At 39.6% G+C, this 19,531-nt stretch overlaps 3 protein-coding genes across 7 annotated transcripts; 1 reads left to right on the plus strand and 2 right to left on the minus strand.

The window, feature by feature from the left end:
• Window positions 1–1,458: 1,458 nt before the first annotated feature.
• On the minus strand, window positions 1,459–13,244 carry LOC6648329 (E3 ubiquitin-protein ligase UBR1). 5 transcript variants are annotated; one of them, XM_023179009.2, is made up of 11 exons: window positions 13,069–13,244; window positions 11,570–11,936; window positions 8,644–8,664; window positions 7,841–8,038; window positions 7,310–7,644; window positions 6,236–7,244; window positions 5,014–6,172; window positions 4,824–4,935; window positions 4,631–4,759; window positions 3,112–4,558; window positions 1,459–3,042 (listed from the first exon to the last, which is right to left on the minus strand). In XM_023179009.2, the coding sequence occupies exons 2-11, from the start codon at window positions 11,745–11,747 to the stop codon at window positions 1,916–1,918; spliced, it is 5,715 nt and encodes a 1,904-aa protein (XP_023034777.1). In that variant the 5' UTR covers window positions 11,748–11,936; window positions 13,069–13,244; the 3' UTR covers window positions 1,459–1,915. The 5 variants fall into 5 exon arrangements, with proteins under 5 accessions (XP_023034777.1, XP_023034778.1, XP_002071481.2 ...); XM_023179010.2 differs by lacking the exon at window positions 13,069–13,244 and having other exon boundaries at window positions 11,570–12,360; XM_002071445.4 differs by lacking the exons at window positions 8,644–8,664; window positions 13,069–13,244 and having other exon boundaries at window positions 11,570–12,360.
• Window positions 13,245–14,146: 902 nt separating this feature from the next.
• Window positions 14,147–17,548, minus strand: LOC6648330 (integrator complex subunit 4). Its single transcript, XM_002071446.4, has 2 exons — window positions 15,300–17,548; window positions 14,147–15,240 (listed from the first exon to the last, which is right to left on the minus strand). The coding sequence occupies exons 1-2, from the start codon at window positions 17,472–17,474 to the stop codon at window positions 14,245–14,247; spliced, it is 3,171 nt and encodes a 1,056-aa protein (XP_002071482.1). The 5' UTR covers window positions 17,475–17,548; the 3' UTR covers window positions 14,147–14,244.
• A 59-nt stretch (window positions 17,549–17,607) lies between these two features.
• Window positions 17,608–19,311, plus strand: LOC6648264 (GATOR complex protein NPRL2). Its single transcript, XM_002071447.3, has 3 exons — window positions 17,608–17,846; window positions 17,910–18,416; window positions 18,474–19,311. Exons 1-3 carry the CDS (start codon window positions 17,730–17,732, stop codon window positions 19,026–19,028), a joined length of 1,179 nt encoding a protein of 392 aa, XP_002071483.1. The 5' UTR covers window positions 17,608–17,729; the 3' UTR covers window positions 19,029–19,311.
• The last annotated feature ends 220 nt before the right edge of the window (window positions 19,312–19,531 follow it).

The raw sequence follows: 19,531 nt of genomic DNA on the forward strand, positions 1-19,531 counted from the left end.
TAAAGAAAATACATTTATCGATTGTAGCATCAACGAAATTAAAACATATAAGAATCAATTCCTACCAAATATATATAAATATATAGAAAAACTTTTTCTCAATTTTTGATAAAAAATTTAAATTACTACTATATCTTCTTGAACAGATTTTTGTAACGGGTTTATCCTCAGGTTTTTTTCTTTTTTTTTACCCATAATAATAAAAACACACTTGATTTTGCTATAGATAAGAAAACGAAAAATTAAACTTTGGTTTTGTATTATTAATTTTTTAATTCAACTAAAAAAAACCCTTTAAGTTACACACAATTTACAATTTTTTTTTTTTTTTGTTTGTTTGTTTGTTTTTCGAATATCACTAGAATTTAGTTTTTTTGTTTTGTTTTTTTTTTTATAGTTTTTTTTACTCACAATGAAAATTTTCAGTTTTTTTTTTTTGTTTGTTTCAACTTTGAATACATAATATATAGAAGTCGTCGACTTTCTTGTTTGTTGTTGTTTATGTTATTGTTGTTGTTGGACAATACATCAAAAATAATATGCGGGTATGTCTACGTATACATATACACATATATGCACATATACAAAGGTGATATTGAGTAAAGTAAACATCATGATTTGACCAATTTGTAGTTCAATTTTTCTGTTTTTTTTTTGTTTTCTTTTTTTTTTTTGCTTTTGTTTTTTTGGTTTTGTTTCTTTTTTATTAATTATATTGATTTAAATTATGTTTTTAGTTCTTGCTTTTTGTATTAGCTTTTGTATTCCATTTTGCCGCCGCCGCCGCCTTCACTGTCTTCGATTTGTGGAGGAGATTAAGTCGGGCTCGGAGGATCGGATGGTGTTTCAAGGAATTATGTCAGATGTGTTACATATCTGATTTGGATCTAATGATGGCGGTGTGAGTATATGGGTGAAATTTGGGAAATATAAACACCAGGGCCCCTCTTCCCGCTTTCTTTATTTTTTTTTAGTTTTTTGGATTTTTGTATTTTTTTTTAACGACGAATCAATTCACTCATTTCTTCTTCTCACATGGTTCACCAATAAATATTAGTTCTTTTTGAAAACAACAAACCTGGTGAAAAGTCTAAGAAAATATATATACGGAAATATAGGTTTTTCTTGTTGAACGAAGTTTTTTTTTGTGAGGTGTTTTGCAACGAAATTCTATATACATAAAGTTCCCTTTCAAAAGTAACAAACAAAAAAAAAAAAAAACAAAAAACTTTGGCCGGGAAAAAGTAAAGGATGGATGGACTTGGGTTTTTTTAAACAAAAAAAAACCTAGATATATCTGTGGTATTTTTTTTTTCTTCTTTTTTTTATATTATATATATATATATATGTATATAACTAAGGAGTGCCGACTGCGTTTGGCTACTCAAACTATCAACAAGTTTTCATTTCTTTTTCTAATGTTAGCTCGAAAAAATTATGAAAGAAAAAAATAATTAATTAATTAATAAGAAAAACCATGAGATTATTATAAATATTATAGTCTGGTGGTTGGTAGTGGTAGTGGTGGTGGTGTAGGGAAAGGAGCTTAGCAGAGGGATAAAGTAGGGGGTGTAGTGGTTGGGGGTCAGTACAAAGATTTGAATTTATGGTTTGTTTTGTGTGGTAGAAGAGATGGCGCTGTTACCATTTTGGGGTGTGGTGGGTGGTTTGGGGGGGTAGGTAGGGGGGTATAAGTAGTAAAATGCTTAGACGTATAAATATGCTCTCCTAATGTTAGTATGTAATAATCACATTGACCGTCGTCGCCGTCGCCATAGCTATCACTCTTCTTCTTATTCTGTTGCTGCTGCTTTTTCATGTCCTTTTCGTTTTCTAACTCCTCCATTTCTTCCTCCTTCTTCTTCTTCTGGTTATGCTTCTTCATTGTTTATAGCTGCAGCTTCCATCCTGCGGACTACATGTGATGCCATTGCGTAACAGCTACATTGGCATGATCATTGAGACGAGCAATCTCTTCGTGCAGATTATGGCCCAGCCATTGCAAAAATATGCGATCATAAGCAGCCTTACACAAACGCAATGGATTGCCCCTGCGTAATCCTTGATCCGTCTCGCCATATTCATCCAAATACGGTGGCTGGACAAAGCAACCCTTGCCCCTGCCCAAATACACCACCTGGCAGTCCCGAATGCGTAGAAAGATACCCACTTCGGCACCACAGTCGTGCGCATGATGTGTACATGCTCCCACTTGAAGTTTACCCAGTTCCGGTTGGCAGCAATACGATTGTCCGCACAGAATAGCCCCACATATTAAGCACATGGTTGGCGTCTTCATCTCCTCCCGCTCATTGTTGGGACAAAAGATGTCCGATACACTATTAATAAGATCGCTATAGTCATCGTACAGTGGCACCAGCCTTGGGAAGGGACGCAGACACGGCACCACTTCCACAGTTGCAGCAGCTTCATTTCGGTCCACTTGATTAACCACATCCGGATGCGAGGCAAAGTTATGCATTAAAGTGGCATAGGTTGTCTCCATATCAAAGTAGATGCCCAACTGGCCATCCAGACCCAGATATTGGCACATCAAATCAAATCGATCCGGTTGATTTGTTGGAAACGTGTCCGGAAAGTCCACATCGGTCATACAGCGATAGAAGAGACAAGAGCACCGCAGGAACGAGCTCATTTGCCGCTTGACATATGACAACAGTAAAGCAAGATGTTGCAGTTCACATGGTATGATCACATTGGGCAATTCATTCTGCTGCATCTCTGTAGGATGTGAGCGCATCTGTTCTTCATGCTTCTGCTGTTGCTCCTTCTCCAAATGCTGTTGCCGGAGACGAGCCGGGATATTGTAGCGACGATAGAAGTTCACCATATTCGCTTGAATCTTGCAGGGCAATTGCTCAACATAGGCCAGCTCTTCCAAAAGTTCTTGTTCATTTTTATCCCGCTGTTTTTCCTTGTCATAGTCAAAGCAAATGACCGCCTTGGTGAGATTAGCCAGGAAAAGTGTTTGTAATATAAAGAAGTCAAACATGCTACCACTTGGTATGACGGCCTTGGAGGCTAAATAGAAAAAGATGTTTATATAATATATATATACCAAATATTAAAAGTGGAGTGGAGGCAACTTACCATTCTCGGCCACCATTAAATTGGGGACAACGAAGTTGCATGTGACCATCATCGAGAAGCAATCCCATTCCAGCACACTGGTACCCTTCTGATTAAAGATTGTATCAAGCAACTTGGCTCCTATCTCCGCCTGAGAGGTTATCTGAGCTGGCAGCAAAATGGCTGAGGACAGAGCGCAGGCGCGTACCAAATTGCTGACACAACTCTGATGCCGCATGGGCAGCTCAGCCTTGAGTGGCTTGTGTACAGCAAACAAATAGACTTCCAACGATTGCAGCGTATAGCTGCAGGTATCCCAGAATGTGGATACGGTGGCCATGTGACCACTATCACTGCTTGCTGGCGGCAAGTCACGTTGATTGGCCTGTTGACTCTGCGTGGCATTGCTTAGGGCCTTGTTGAAGGCCGTCATCACCTCGGACCAATTCGCATGGAGCTTTGGCTCATCGATAATCTGAATGCTACGCTCGAACTGGCCGACATCGTTAATCACATTCGATTTGCGTAGAATGCGGCTACAATTTGGATATGTCCACATATCCTCATAGGGTAACAGATTAAGCTCAGCCGCCAAAGTTCGCATGATCTCCACAAAGGAATCCAATGGTATGAAATTCTCCTGTCCCGGTGCCACAACTGGGGCTGGCGAAAACTTTGGTAATGCCTCGCTCACCGGAAGCACAGTGTTACTCAGTGTACGGCAATAGGGACAATGGAACTCCACATTATGTGCCTGGGACAGGGCCACACGATTGCGGTGCGGACGACGTTGCTCTTTCGATTCCTCGTTGCTATAGTATTCCTGCCAACAGCTGTAGTGCATAACATGGCCACAACAGCTCACATGTAGCCCCGTATCGGGTTGATTTTTATTCGAAAGTGTTAGAATAACCCGCGATGTCTGGACAAAGGCCGAACTAACCAGCGGCGGGCCGGTGGTGGTAATACTACAATCCTCACAGCAGAGTATACACTTGAAAGTATTTTCACCGGCCTGGTAATGGCTGCGGTTAACGCCCAGGCATGACGGCGACTCAACCACAAGGGCTGCTGCTCCTTGCTCTTCCAGATTGTGGCTGCTACTGCTGCCGCCGTCACCTGGTGTATCCTCCCATTCCATATCACCGCCAGCTGCCCCACCGGCATCAGTTGTTTTGCTATCGCTCTCCGCATTGGCAAACATTTCGGCATTTGACTTCATGAATGACTTTTGGGCGCTTTGCATTTGCGCCATTATTTTGGCTCTACGTTCGGCTGCAAGGCGGGCCCGTGCCTCCTTCTCCACACGTGCCTGCTCCTCAGAAGTGCGAGGTTGATCTTCTTTACCAGTTTGCTGTGAACCACTGGGACCATCGGCCCCCATACCGGATGCTTGAGGTGCTTGCTTAGCCTGCAGTTCCCTAAAACGTTTTATGGTCCATAACACAAAATCCCGGTGGGCCTCCAACTAAGACATTGCAACATGGTAGTATCAATAAGAAAGTTATAAATTCTATTTTTTTTTTTGAGGAAAACTTACCCATTGACAGCGAGCCAATTCTTCTAGCTTATCTAGAATGCCAAATGTTTGCGAACGCTCATAGAAACTAAGGAACGGATAATGTTCGCTCAACTCCTCTTGAATAGCAAAGCCGAGCAGATGAAGGATCTGTAGAAAAATAACAACCTTGATATTTATTCTACAATACACTTTGTAGTTGAGTGAAACACACCTTTTGCAAATGGCTTTCTGTAAAGGAACGGCTGCATGGATCCAAGGCGCGTTCCATGACTAGTTTGCAAATGTTTAGAAAAACATTGCACTGCAATATATTGGCCATGGAGCTGCAAACAGAAATTAAAAAAGATTTCAATTAATTATATTTCGGAGAGAGAGAGAGAGAGAGACAGAGTGAGACTTACGTGAAAGCTGGCGTCAACTGTGGCAACATGGGTGGTGGGCAGCAGACCAGCTGTTTTTTAGTTTTACGACGCTCACGCTGCAGCTCCTCAGCCTTTGATTTGTCCTCTTTAGTGTAGTGATAGAAATACACATTGAACTCTTCGTAAAGATGCTCTTTGAGCTCATAGACACCTTTGCTATCGACTCCAACTGGTTTCTTAAATGTTGCCACCGAGCTAATGACATTCTCGATAAAGTTATCAAAATTGCCACTATTTGTGTCCGGCAAGGCTCGACTCAGTTCCGAATGGGAATACGATTTGGTGCAAAGCAACTGAATAATCTCTTTCCTTAGGCGATCCTGTTCGCTGACCATCGATACACCTGGCATCCAACGTTCGCCAATGATCACAATCAATAGCTCTAGGAACTCATCGATCATGGATAACTGACGCATAAATTCATCATCTATCGGCGATTCGACCAATGAAGTCTCATACGTTGGCTGTGCCCAAGGTATCAAGTTGAATTTGTTTAGCACATGGATTAGAAACTCATTGCTTTCCATTAGGGATGCTCCAATTTGTAAACACACAATATCCCTATCAAGCATCTCAACACGACAGCGTACATTGCGATAAAAATAGAGCTGATGGAGCAGGGAATAACCATTGCGACGCCACATTCCGGCGGCCACCTGAGCAATCATTGCATGAGTGCAGAGAACAGGTTCAATTATTTCCCGTGGCGTTAATTTAGTAAAAATGACCTCATTCTCGGCCAATAGACTATCGTAGCTCATGTCATGTGCACCCAGATGCAGATATATGCCCGCATAGAATCGTGACAGGGGCAAATGGATCGAAACTGGGCGTATGGCAACATCGTACATTAAACAGTTTGCTGAATGATCGGCAACACTTTTCGATTCGACCTTCTCACTACCTACAATGAAATTATTACTGACTAGTGCACGTACAGTCATCTTATACAGTTTGCGCAAAAGTTTCACATCACTTGCTGCCCATTCAATAACTTGCGATATGGTTGTGGCCAGTTTGATGTGCAAATTGAAAGCACATTCCCATTCGGGCTCATAGTCCATATGTTGACCAGTTTGACGAGTGATTGACTCCATACCCTGCATTACATTTAGGACTCCCATCAAAGCTTTGCATCCTAAAGAGTGGGGGAAAGAGATTAGACACAAAATATATATAATATATATAGAAACACACTAACCATCTAAAAATCCGCTACGCAATTCATTGCTCAATACATCCGGCTTCAGACTGAGCAGATAACGCAGATCATACAATATATAGTTAGCCCTCTTAAAGAACGCCATACTAGCTATATTCTTGCTAAAGTGTAATGTTTTATTTTGGATAAATTTTCCAATGGCCACATGATGGAATGTATGCAACAGCTTATCAAATATACCCTCATGGGCAATCAAATGATGTGCAATACTCGGCACCGTAAACAGTTGCACACTCAATGAGACTATCGAAAAGGAATGATCATGATCATCGCTAATAAAATCCTCCACAATGGTGGCATATCTACGTGAAAATTCCTGTGCCAAAACCATTTTATTGTCATATTCCATTAGCATGCCCGAAATGAGCAAACGATGCCAACAAGTTCTTGCCGTTTTCCACAATTTCACATCATACTCCAAGATGTGCCGTATTGTGTAGTCCACATTCTTTGTCTGGACCAATGTGGCAAAGATTTTCCGAAATAGATAATGTCGTACAAGGAACTCTTGGAACCAGGTCAGCAATTGCAAGGCAAACTGTTGACAGGCGACTGAATTAATATGCAGCACTGAGGTACGCAGGGATTGGCTGTGCCGTGCATTGGTGATTAAACCGCTTGGCGGTATCATTTGATTCTCAATTGCCGTTTTCAGATCGTTGCATTCCTTGAATGTGTCACATTTGACAACAGCACGACCCTCACGATCGATGGCCGCCACAATTTCCATGGCATCTTTGTGGCGACATTTGGCTATCTTTGTCAGTGTCTGTATCACCTGATCGAATGTGTGCGACTCGTCATTATAGAGTACTGTGCAAAATTGAGTTCCATCCACTTGTTCCCCATCCAAGCACTGTAAACTGGCATTTGGCTCTATCTCCAGATAGTTGACGCAAAACGATAAAATGGCACTAAAGCAAATTTCGCAGCGCTCTAAAACCGCAGGGGTAAGAATTTTGCTTTCCAATGGATTTTGACGATTGGCCTGTTAAATGGATAGATGATTGATAAATGTTTTTCATTGTCTCTCTCTCTCTCTCGATCTCTTACCAAATGAAGTTGACAATATTGATCCTTTTTCCAGGCCTCATTGTCGCCACAATCACAACAGCCACCACCGCCCGATGTGGACATCTTGTACTTGTGAAAACGATGTGCCGAACGCTTAAAGCAACTAACACACAACACACAAGTTGGATCCACGCCGCACTCTCGGCAACTGTACGTGGGTTCACCATTCTTGAAGACCTTGCCACAAACGGTTGATGTATTACCCTCTTGTTGTAATTTTTCCAATGCTGCGGCAGGATTATCGCCCAACATGAATTCCACAACCACATCGATTATCTCCTCCTTGGACTGTGTCTCCTTGAACATACATTTCACTATAAGAGAATAAGTCGAATGAGTATAAGAATTAATGTATTCACATAATCAAAGCAAGCAAATTCTATTATAATAATAATGATAATAGTCAACTCTACTCAGTCTTCAAATGAACTACAAAAGCCTTTTTTCTATATATAATATGTTGCAAGTGTGTGTTTTTTGGTCGTTTTTCGTTTCAATTATCACACTCACATGACCCGTGGGTCACTCCCCATTTGCTTTCCTGCAAACGTTTGATCTCTTGCAATAGATTCACATTCTTGGCGCTCGTAGTGAGCAGCTCCTCGAAGGGAAAGTAGCCAGAATTCATGGTATTTTCATCATCATCATCGTAATCGCCCCAATCGGAGTCCACACTCATATTGCCATTTTCGTCGTGAGTGATTTTCACTTCCATGTTAGTAAGTTATATATGTATAGTATATATATATAGTGAGTGAATATGGAGATGAGTTGTGAAATAAAAAAGGTGATTAATATTGGGAAAGGATAATAAATAATAAACAAATGATATTAAGACAAATGTTTAAAGGAAATTGAGTGCTAGCACATACATACATAAAATTAGCATAAAAATTGTTGTCCAACTTACAAAATGACCTACATGACACACATACACACACACACACACAATGCAAATGAATATGAGATGGAGGATGGTCTATATATAATATTAACGGCCTGACACATAAGCCCCACCACTCCGCCCGTTAACCCAAAAATAATATCTAAGAATACAATTTTTGGTTTTTATGCATTTCTTTCTAATAAAAAATGAACATGATAGTGGGAAAGTCCTAAGAGGAAAATAGAGTCCCCGCCCCTTTTAACAGTTTCCAGACTCGAATCTATTGACAGACATCTCTAATAGTCTTTAAATTATACATACATATGTAAAAATTTAAATAAAACCTCTCCCTTTTCTAACATTCTTATCTATTCTTAAATGTCTACCACAAATTTCCAGGTAGATATAGCTAATTTGTAGTACTTACAAGTCGGTACATTTTTAGAATCTGAAAATAAAATTAAACAGTAAGAAAAAGAAAAGTATAAATAATAAAATACATAAATTATAATAAAATTAACTAAATGTATTATAATACACACACATAACACAAATAATGGGAATCTAATCTAAGAAATATGCAGATAAACCATTTAATTCAACAAAATATTAGAGTCCTACTAAAATGGCTAACAATAATCTCTAACAATCGTTCATATGAGAACATTAAGGAATAGTACCGACAATTGATATACCATATAGCTTATCTGGCGATATAGTATCAATGTCTACAATATCGTCAATCTACAGACGTCATCCGAGAAGTTTTGACTAACTTCAACCAGACCCTTTCAAGTTTTTGTTTTCCTCGTGCGTTCCTAGTCAGTATGACATGACTATATAAACTCGTCAAGTCGTGCTGATCAATATGTATGTATATATATATAATCTATAAGGTCGATGATGTGCTTTCTTCCGTGCGTCGCACACTTCTGGCCAAAATGAATATACTCTTTTTCGCAAGGGTATTAAAAACAAACACAAATTTCACTCAAACAAAAAGTCAAATTATTGTTCATTGTCACACACACACAAACACACACAAAAAAAAAGTGATTGCGAAAGTTTCTTTTACGGGTGTATTATCAGTATAATCACAATCTGATGATGAGAACGTTTCATGTGGCAATCAGTGGGGAACAAAAATTACTCTTTAAGCACTTAAAGACCTATGAACCATTTTAATATACTCATGTATTTGTTGATTGAATAAAAGACAAACTATTCCAAATTACATGAGCATTTTGGTTAAAATTTGATAAATCAATAAGTAACACAAGTCGAGAGGAAATTCCTCTAGCTTCCTTAGGGCCCTGAAAAACTCGAGAACTAATGAATCAATCTTTAAAACTACATTTAAAAATGAGTAAATTATCGAAACTGCCCTCGAATAAAGAAATGTTTGTTCTCAGAGGCCTAAGGCGCAATAGACTGGAACAAAGAACATCTCCCGACTGGAACCAAATGGAGTCCAGATACCTGTAACCCTATATATATAACCACTACATGCATATAAGCAGTGAAGAGTTTCTCCAGAGCAATGCGAAAAGTATTTACCTAAAAGCAACAAAATGCTTAAATAAATATATATATAAATGTACATACATATGTTCGTTTTGAATATGCTTATAGAACCAAAAAGTTATGGGTCAAAAATAATGAACAACAAGATCTAGACGCTAAAGAATATACATACATATATTGGAAGGAATACATTCGGCGTAAAATCGAAGGAATATAACTAAAAATCTTGATAAACAAAGGTGCGGTTTATCAAAAGTAGGTGGCAAATCGAATTGGCCTTTAATAAATCACCTTTTTTAATAAAGACAACTGACTGACTATATCGTACATATACTATATATAATATCCATGTAAGTATGTCTAATTGACTCAGTTCCGTTCTTTTCTCACACAAAGAAACACAGCAAGCAAGGCTATGCGTAATACTGAGACAGAGAAAGAGGTTGCTTGGTGGATGAGGAGGAGGACCGAAAGACGGGGGGTGGTTTGGGCCATGAGAAGCCATAATGGAACACGTCAGAGCATCTCAAGTTGAATAAACCAAAATCATGTATTTGACTTTGACTTGCCGATGTTGTTGTCTTTTTTACCTTCGATTTCATATAGTAAAAACAAAAAGAGGTTATTAAATATACATCAATATTAACCAATATCGATCAATATGCATATGTTTAGTGGATCTTGGAGTAGATAAGAGAGAGGAATAGAACCGAAGAGAATAGAATGCAGCTGCAATTGCAGACTAGATTCAGCATTCTGAGGTCAAACGACCACCAATCTTTTCGATCTCACTTCGAAATTTAAAACCTAGACACAAAATACTTTGAAAAACCATGGCAAACCACACAAATTCAAGAAGCAAACAATAATCTATGATATATGTACATATATATACATATGTTTGTGTATAAACTTTACTACATATATAGTTTTATAAAACTAAATACCAACCAAAAGGTACTTTCTTCCACAAATATTTATATTTATTTATGTAAATCTATCTACCTCTTGCCATGTTTCGTCGTATTATATTATATTAATTAAATGTTGACGTAGTCAATGGATAACCATATGCATATGTATGTATATATATAATCTAGATTCTAGAATACACAACCACCAACTTCTGAAGATGATAAGACCGTGTCGATGGCATTATAATTCTCTACTTTTTGCCATGAATGCCATTTAGATGACAGATTTATCGAAATATCTATCAGCTGCAGCAAGGAAAACAAATTTAATTTTCCTAATTGACAAAAAGTTAAGTTCAATTTTATTTTATTTACTATTTCGGCTTAATTCGTATAGTATTTCCTGGATTTTTTTTTGTTCCATGACGTGGACTACATACATATATACACATACATGTACATAATGTGCTATCTATGTGAAATCTTTTAGACTGAAATTTGTATTATAAACAAAAGCAAACAAAGAAGTGTATACAGATAGCAGGTGAAATTGTTTTCTCTTGGTTAAGCCCTTTTTAATGCAGGATATTTTCAAGTCGAATTCAGAAATTTTGAAAGTTTTGTTTCAAATCTGTCTCTCCCACTCCCCTAGCACTTGGCTGTTTTTTTCAAGCTCTCCCTCTCTTTCTCTGAATGACTTGCTTACACAAAAAAAAAAAAAAAGTTTGTATAAACTTCTAACGGAATGTGGTGCAAACAAGTTTTGTTGTCGTTGTTGTTGTTGTGTCATAATAGATGGAAACAAACAGCTGAGTGTGTGAGAGAAAATATAAACTGAAATCATTTGCGGAAATGCAACAACAACAACAAAACATAATCAATTACCCAAATAAGTAATATTATTCACATATTTACCTGTTTCCGTTTCATTTTGAAATTCGAAAAACTTTGGCGATTCCTTTTTAAAAAATTCGATGAAAACTTTGGGTGACAATGTGCCAGACTGCTGTTTCAGACGCCACTCCTTCAGGGGGGAATTGCATTCGGGCTGGGGCGGGGCAACAACATTATCATCCATATCGTACCGATCCATAATTTGACTGGCTTTACTTCCAGAGCTTTTTACGAATTTTCCACAATTTTGGAGTTGTTGATTTTAGCTGCCTTTGATTAATGGACGGGGGTACGGGGGTGTCCTCCTCTCTCCTCTCTCACTGGCTCTCTGTGAGTGGGGTTTTAGCTTGTCGTCCTTCGTCGTCGCTCTCCTCGATGATTGTTATTGCTGCAGTTATAACGTTTGTTGAAATTTTTGCTTGCTATCCCACTCTATATCGTACTGCCACACATTCGTATTCCCTCTCACTCTCACTCTTTCTCTTGTTAGTTTGCTCGCTTGCTCACAATATCACTCTTCTTCTTTAATTTAAATAAAATGAAAGAAAGAAAAAATCAAAAAGAAAAACCACAAATGAAATAGAAAATGGTAGCAGGCAAAAGAAAACAATGAAAATTTTTCCCGAATTTGAATTTTGGATTTGTGCTCTCTTCCTTCTTGACTTTAGTCCTCCGTTAATAAAGAGTTGGTTATTGTAAAATAAAAAGGGTAAATATGTAATTTGTCGCAAAATTGAAATTTTTCTGTATATTGCTTTCGATTTCGAATAATTTATGTTTATTTATAATACACAGCACAGTGTGACCCCCAAACACAACTTAAAGATTGATTTAGTTGACATGTTTGGCAATTGTAACTAACAACAACACAATGAAACGGAACGGAAACCAAAGTTTTCCTGATATTAAAAATTGAAACAACAATTGTGCGTGCGCATTGACTTGACATACACGAGAATTGCAGCATTTGCAAATATGTAATTACTATTAAATTTTTCGGTTTCGTTTTGTAGAATTGTTTTTTTTTTTTATTATTTCGTAGTAGATTTTTTTGGCTTTCTTTCTTATTGTTTTCTGTTGTTATTTGGACCAATTGCAACTGTTGCTTGGCAATAATTTCCTTTTCTTTGTATCTAAGAAATTGTTGTTCTTGCAAAAACAAAACAAACGCACTGCCTAACGAGTGGGAGTGAGTGAGAGAGCGAAAGAGTGCGATAGCGCGCATGACAGTAGCACGAAAAAACACACACACACACACAAACTCGTACGAACTCGAACACATGCACACACAAATACAGATATTGATACATGGGAAATTATTTATATTTAATGCATTTAAACCAGCATTTTCATTCGCAAAATCTATTGTTTAATGGCGTCCTTATAATTTCACATTTGTTTAATGTTGTTTTTTATTCGAACCACGAGCACCATACACACACATACACACTCACACTCCACGAGCACACATACATCTTTCCACGAGCATACACATGTAGATACATATATTTGTTACATACACTTATATTTTCCTTTTACATAAATTTCACATTTATTTATCTATTTATCCCGTTTACTTGTGTCTTTGAGTTTTAGCAATTATTATTATCTAAATAACAAAGTTGTTACACGTTTTGTTGCAATGTCGTAATGTATGCAATTCTCTCTCTCTCTCTTCACTTTTTAAAATTTTTTTTGCTACGCGATTTATATTCGCCCGACCAAACTGAGTTTTGTTCAATTCGCTTCAGCCAGCCAATTCGCTCAGCCATAGTGAATATTCGCTTCAAACCTATCGGTTAATCGACATTCCGGAGCAAAACCTATCGGTTAATCGACATTCCGGAGCAAAACCTATCGGTTAATCGACATTCCGGAGCAAAACTATCGACTTGACTTGGCGGGCACATTTAAAAAAAATACTTTTGGATTATTTATCCATAATGAATGAAATATAGTTTTTTTGTTGCCATCGAGATTATTTACTATTTTTTAATATTGCGATACTTATCTAAACAATGAAAGAAATGAGTTTTCTTTTTTATTTCAAGATAAAATCCAAAAATTAGACCAAAAATCAGTTAAAGAATTTAAAATGGAAAATTAATAATAAATATTATATAAAGCCCGCAGTTAGCGCCCACATTTCAAGTAAAACTCTTCTTTTCCTCATTAATCGTGCTACATAAAATTCTAAGATTCAATTTTCGCAGCTCAATTGCACAAAATATTGCTAGTAAAATGAACTAACTATCCGAGAATAATGGGGCTAATAGCTCATTCAAGCTATTTTTCGCAAGTTATTTCTGTTGTTTGATCATTCAAAGATCACGTAATGTGAATAATTATAACAAACTTTTGGGTAATCATTATTAATTTCTTTTAATGTGAGTGCCATGCATTTATCTTTCAAAAATTGTTTTTAAATTTCATTTTAACATCTTTCCTAAAGATACCCAAAAAGAAAGAAACAAAAAATTACACTTTGCTACATCAATCCAAAATTCAGTTCTTTTGAAGTTTTTTAAAAACCGTATCCCTAAAAGTCCTTATTAAGAGAACCGTTATTCCGGCACTAAACTAATATTAAACTTTCGATTCGAAAATAGTTTTTGTCTTTAATAATTATTTTCCTTTCATAACATACAGATGTCGTTTATAAATATACACATACATATAGAAACTATAATTACAAGCTAAATGCCACGACGCACTGGCTTGGGTGCAAACAGCACTTTTGCCGGTTTGCATAGTTCTAGCTCGCTGCCTGGTCGTACGGCCAGACAAAGCTGAATTTCCACCAGAGATGCCTCCGTCCAGACACTATGGGACACTAGAATGGTGGTCCTCAGACGCACATTGGTCTCATGCTCACCCTGCTCGGTCATGATGGGCTTGAAGTCGGACATTTTGGGCACTACCGTGTGCATATGCTGATCGGGATATTTGATTTTGATGCGCATGTCCGCCTTTTGCGATTCCAGCAGATTGTCAATCTCAGCCACAAATGGCACGGCAGCTATAAGGCCTGCCGTCACCTTAATCACATTATCCTGCGACTGCAATGGACATGGCTCCAAAATATTGGCCACACATCGACGTATTTTATCGTTAGCCGGAGGCAAGGCCAAAGGGGGAGCATTCTGGACCAGTGGCAATATTTCACGGAATACTCGGCCAGGCTTTGGATCGGTAATAGCATCTAATTTGCCCAACAGCTGACGGGTAAAGCTATCTGGCTGGGCATCAGTCGATGTTGTGTGGGATAATGACGACTTTTCCTTGCTGATTGAAACATCCGCCCCCGATTGGAGTTGCATTTGCTGTTGCTCTTCATCCTCCTTGCTATTTGCCTTGATGAAGGCACTTATATCGCCGGCTGTCTGTAAAAGCATTTGACATGGACCCAAAGCGCTTTGGGAACGATCGCGTACCACGAGCACCAAATGCAAGGCGCAGGCACGGAGTCGCAATTGCTTCACCTGCAAAATATCCCCGTAGTTCAGCCCGGAGAAAGTGTGCTGCAGCTTTAGGCAATTGCGTATTAGAGCAGCCAGAGATTCCTTGAGAGGGACACGACTCCGCTGGGTGCTGGTACAGCGTTGCATTTGTTCGATTTGAATTTGGGCCGCTAAAAAGGTCTCCAGAAAATTGGATGTGCCATACATGTCCGAGTCGATGGCTCCCAGGCGCTAAGAGGATGAGCAAAACTTTTAAATAGGATAACACAATTTTTAGTGGGTAATCTTACCTGTAGATTGCTCTGGGCGGTTTGTAGCAATGCTACTCGCTCATCGGTCATCGTGAAAATCTCCTCAATGTGATTGAGGATCATTTGGAGATAATTGGCAGATTTGCCAGCGGCTTGGACCACCATGCCATTAGAGGAAGAGGCTCCTTCGATGGGCAGCTGTGGCACCAGATGAGGCATACTATCTCTTAAATAGGCGTAATGGCGATGCGTTGCCGTAGGCAGGAGACTGATGATGGGTACCAGATGCTCTGCAGCATTGAAAACCAAGATCAAGACACAAAGATATGCCGGATCCTCGACATCACGTTCGGGTGTCTCGAAAAACGGGTGCACATAGAGCAAATGCTGGGCTACAGCCATCACTAGATGCGAATGCTTTTGTCCAATTTTTCTCATGCAGGCATAAGTGGAATGGCGATCCTGGGGATATTTGGCCAACACATCGAGCAGCTTTTGTACCACCATCAGCAGGCAGGTCTGAGTTGATACGCGACAGGCACCAAGCATCAAATGCAAGCCCTCGCGCACATCCACTGAGTAATCCTCGAGCGAACTAAGCATAATTTCCAGCTGATCCTCACGAAGAACAATATGTCTGGCAATTGCTGTTAAGCTGTAAATGGCCTTCAGGCGGACATCCTCAATTTCGTCGTTGAACATGTCTACAAGAAAGTCCAAACTGGTCACAGCAAAATCTGGACGCGACAGGGCCAATTTACACATCGAGGCGACAGCTGCCGTTCGGACCTCAAGAAATTCATCTTCCAGCCCATGGATTAGAGCACCACAGGCTCCGCTGGCTATAATCGAAATACTTCTGGCGTCCAAACGCTCTTGCGGGGCGTCATCGGCCCAGCGTTTCCCCGAAGACCACTCGCCACTGGTGACAAGGCGAGCTCCTCTCTCGTGCGCCGTCCGCTTGCGTCGGAGATTACTCATCAGCTTTTTGTCCAACGTTTGGTTTAGAAATTCTCGACTAACTTGTGTCATGCCGCCAAGCAATTCGGCGGCAAGGACTCGAATTTGAAGTGAAAGATCACACAACGACTCACAGACCTTGCTGAAGGCGGCATCTATCATCCGGATATCCTCTTGTTCGCCTCGCCCCTCCGAGCCAATGACTTGATCTGGATGACAGTTTCCCAGCACATAGACAAGACGTAATGCCTCCATGCGCACACATTCGTAATCGTCCTTCATGGCCTCGACAGCCCGTTTGTATAGCACCGCTGGCAATTTGGAGCCGCGTTCACCTAGTGTTAGCAGGGCATGGAGAGCCTGTGCCCTAACACCAGAGTCCTGGGAGTCTATATAAAAGGCCAATTTCCAGACGTAATGCCGTTCGCCCTCCAAGCGGGTGGAGAAATTCCCAATTACCAACATGGCATTCTTTTGTGTATGGGTTGAGCCCGAGCGCAGCTGCTCTTTGGCCAGGTGGGCCACCTGCGTATTATACGACATGGGCACCAAGTGACCACGACGTTGGCCAATCCTATACAGACACATCATGCCCTTGGCCAGCACCTTTTGGGCAGTCTCCTTACGCAACAGATACATAAAGTAGTCAATAATAAGTGTCATTGCCTGTTCCGTAGTGCATTCGCAGCCCAGGCCACACAGCAGTTCGAGCAGTTTAACGCGAACCGAGGTATCGCTATCGGGATCCTGTAGTTGATACAATTGGAATATCTTTGTTGAAGCCTCCTTCAGTTCCGCCAAGTCCACATTTTCGTAGGTGATCTCATCGGTTATTTTTACCAGCACCTCGAGTAGTTCCTTGGTCGAGCGGCCAGTTGTGGTGGTGGTGCTACTACTGCCGCTGCCTGTTGTCGTCTGCGGACCCTGACCACTGACCACAAGCGGACCAGAACCGGAAGCCGCTACTACTGTGACAGTGGTGTTGGCATCCACCGCCGTACTGGTACCAGCGCCAACATCTCCAATGGCACAACTTCCTGCACCTGCACCGGCTATGGTATCAGTTGCTCCTCCCGTAAAGTATGGTTCCAATTGGCTCAGGACTTGCAGTTTCTTTTCGATTGTCTTACTTTTTGATTTGCTCCTATTGATCGCCGATGCCGCCAAAGTCTGTAGGCGAAGCTTCTTTAGCGGTGGCGCTCCATCAATGGTCTCCACAAAGGAGCCATGGGTCTTTTTAATGGCCAGAGCCATTGCTTTATAATAAACTTTTGATGTAAACTCAAGAATTGCGGCTTCTTTTATTTGGTTAAAACTGTGGCACACTGTGCTGCCAGATCATAAAAATTTATATTAGTGGTAGCACTGTCAAAGTAACCCAACCAACATTCTGCACGAATCACATGCAACATATGGTTGACAGTCGAAAGTAATCGATTATCGATAAGAAAGTTGTTTGCAAAACAATTATCCAAATAAGATGTGAATTTGTTTTTTTTTCTTGGAAAGATGCATTCCCACGCAAAAGATGGATCAATTAATGTTGGCGGCAGTCATGAAGGCAAAATTCGCTGTATTTTCCTTAGTGAATTCCATGCCACTGCAGGTTGCAAAATTAGCTGTCAGGTAATGTGTTTGGAATACTACTGTCATTACAACTTTTCTGATTTTGCCTTTATATATTGACAGGTGCCCGATAATTATATATCCAAAGAGGTCTTCGATGCCATTAATGTTTACATTATACCGAAGCAGCATCTGCAGCGATGCATACTTACTGTGAATGCGATGGATGTGAAAATAGTGGGTTATCCGGTGGGTATTCAGGATCAGCAGAAATACGCTCGAAACGCGTTCCTCTTCAATTTGTGTTTCGTTTGCGATTCTCGTGCACGTTCTGTACAATATGAGCCTGTTGTCAAGAAACTATCTGAATATCTCATCATGATGGAAGAGGAATCGAGCATTCTTTCGCGGGAAGATAACAAAGTGCGATTGCAGAACATATTTGAAACGGTTCTGAGGGATTTAAATGAGCGCAAGGTGGCCACCATTGTGGAAGGTGATAATACCATATATTTGAAGATTGTAATGCATAAACCAGATCCTCCGGCTGTCAAGGATCATATGGTGCCATTGTTATTAGCTAATTTAAGAGATACGCCTCTCGAAAATTGGGATTTGACCACACAACAGGTAAGAAAAATTACAAATCCAAGAATGGGTCACTATTTATTTTTTCCTGTTTTCTAGATATTGCCATATATTAATGGCATCAATCATGTTGCTCGCATTGCAGCTGAGGCAGATGTCGAGACGGATCTGGTTAAATCATGTATACAAAATTTGGTTTATTATGGGGTCGTCCAACTCTTACCCATTCTTAAATATGGTAACGTGTATATGACCCAAAATCTGAAGCATCTCATTCAGAGCAGTGAATTGAGTAACGCTTGCCGCAAGTATGTGGCTCTCAATCCGGACAAGATGCTGCCCAGCGTTCAGCGTATATTCCAATTCTATGCATCGATGACACATGGCGTTACATTGCGTGCAATTTGCCAGCGTCTCTGTCCACAGAATCACAATATCGATGAGCGAAAGATGGTTATCTTTGGGCTACAGCACAAATTTATACGCTGCATTCACAAATATCCTGTATTCACGGGTTCCGTGCCATCCGGTAGACAAAAAATGTATACGGGTCTAATCAGTTTTGATGAGATATGCTGTAAAACGGGCCTATCGCCATGCACAATTGAGCGAGACATCGAAAAGGACACGAATGTGACTGTGATTTGGAAATAATTAACAAAACAATCTTCATAAATTCCACGAGCTGCTGCTGTTGCTGCTGTTTACCAAGTATGCCTAAAAATAGACACAAGGTGCCACCGCAAGTGCCAGAAGTGGGAGCACATGTGCCACAGGACAAAAAACCAAGGCGCCGCCATGGGGTGTTAACAATGTTGTACCAACTCCAAAGAATAATCTAAATTTTAACTATTTTATATACATACATAGATAATGTTTTGTTCTAGCTACATATTTAAATACAAGTGCATGTACAAAATTGCAAATTCTTAAGTTACTCTTACTTTTTTTCATTTGTTGAGCAAGATCAAAGATCTAAAATGTATGTTAATTTCATTGATGTACCTTTTTTTTTGGTTTTCCTCAAAATTTCTTTTATTGTTTGTAGATAGTTTTCGAATAATGAGAAATTTTAAAAGAAAGTATGCTTTAAGCATTAACCATAGGGATAATTTGTATTTACATATATACACATTGTCAAGCAATTGTTTTAGATA

The sequence above is a fragment of the Drosophila willistoni genome (assembly GCF_018902025.1).
Source record: "Drosophila willistoni isolate 14030-0811.24 chromosome XL unlocalized genomic scaffold, UCI_dwil_1.1 Seg141, whole genome shotgun sequence".
Taxonomy (NCBI): Eukaryota; Metazoa; Arthropoda; class Insecta; order Diptera; family Drosophilidae; genus Drosophila; species Drosophila willistoni.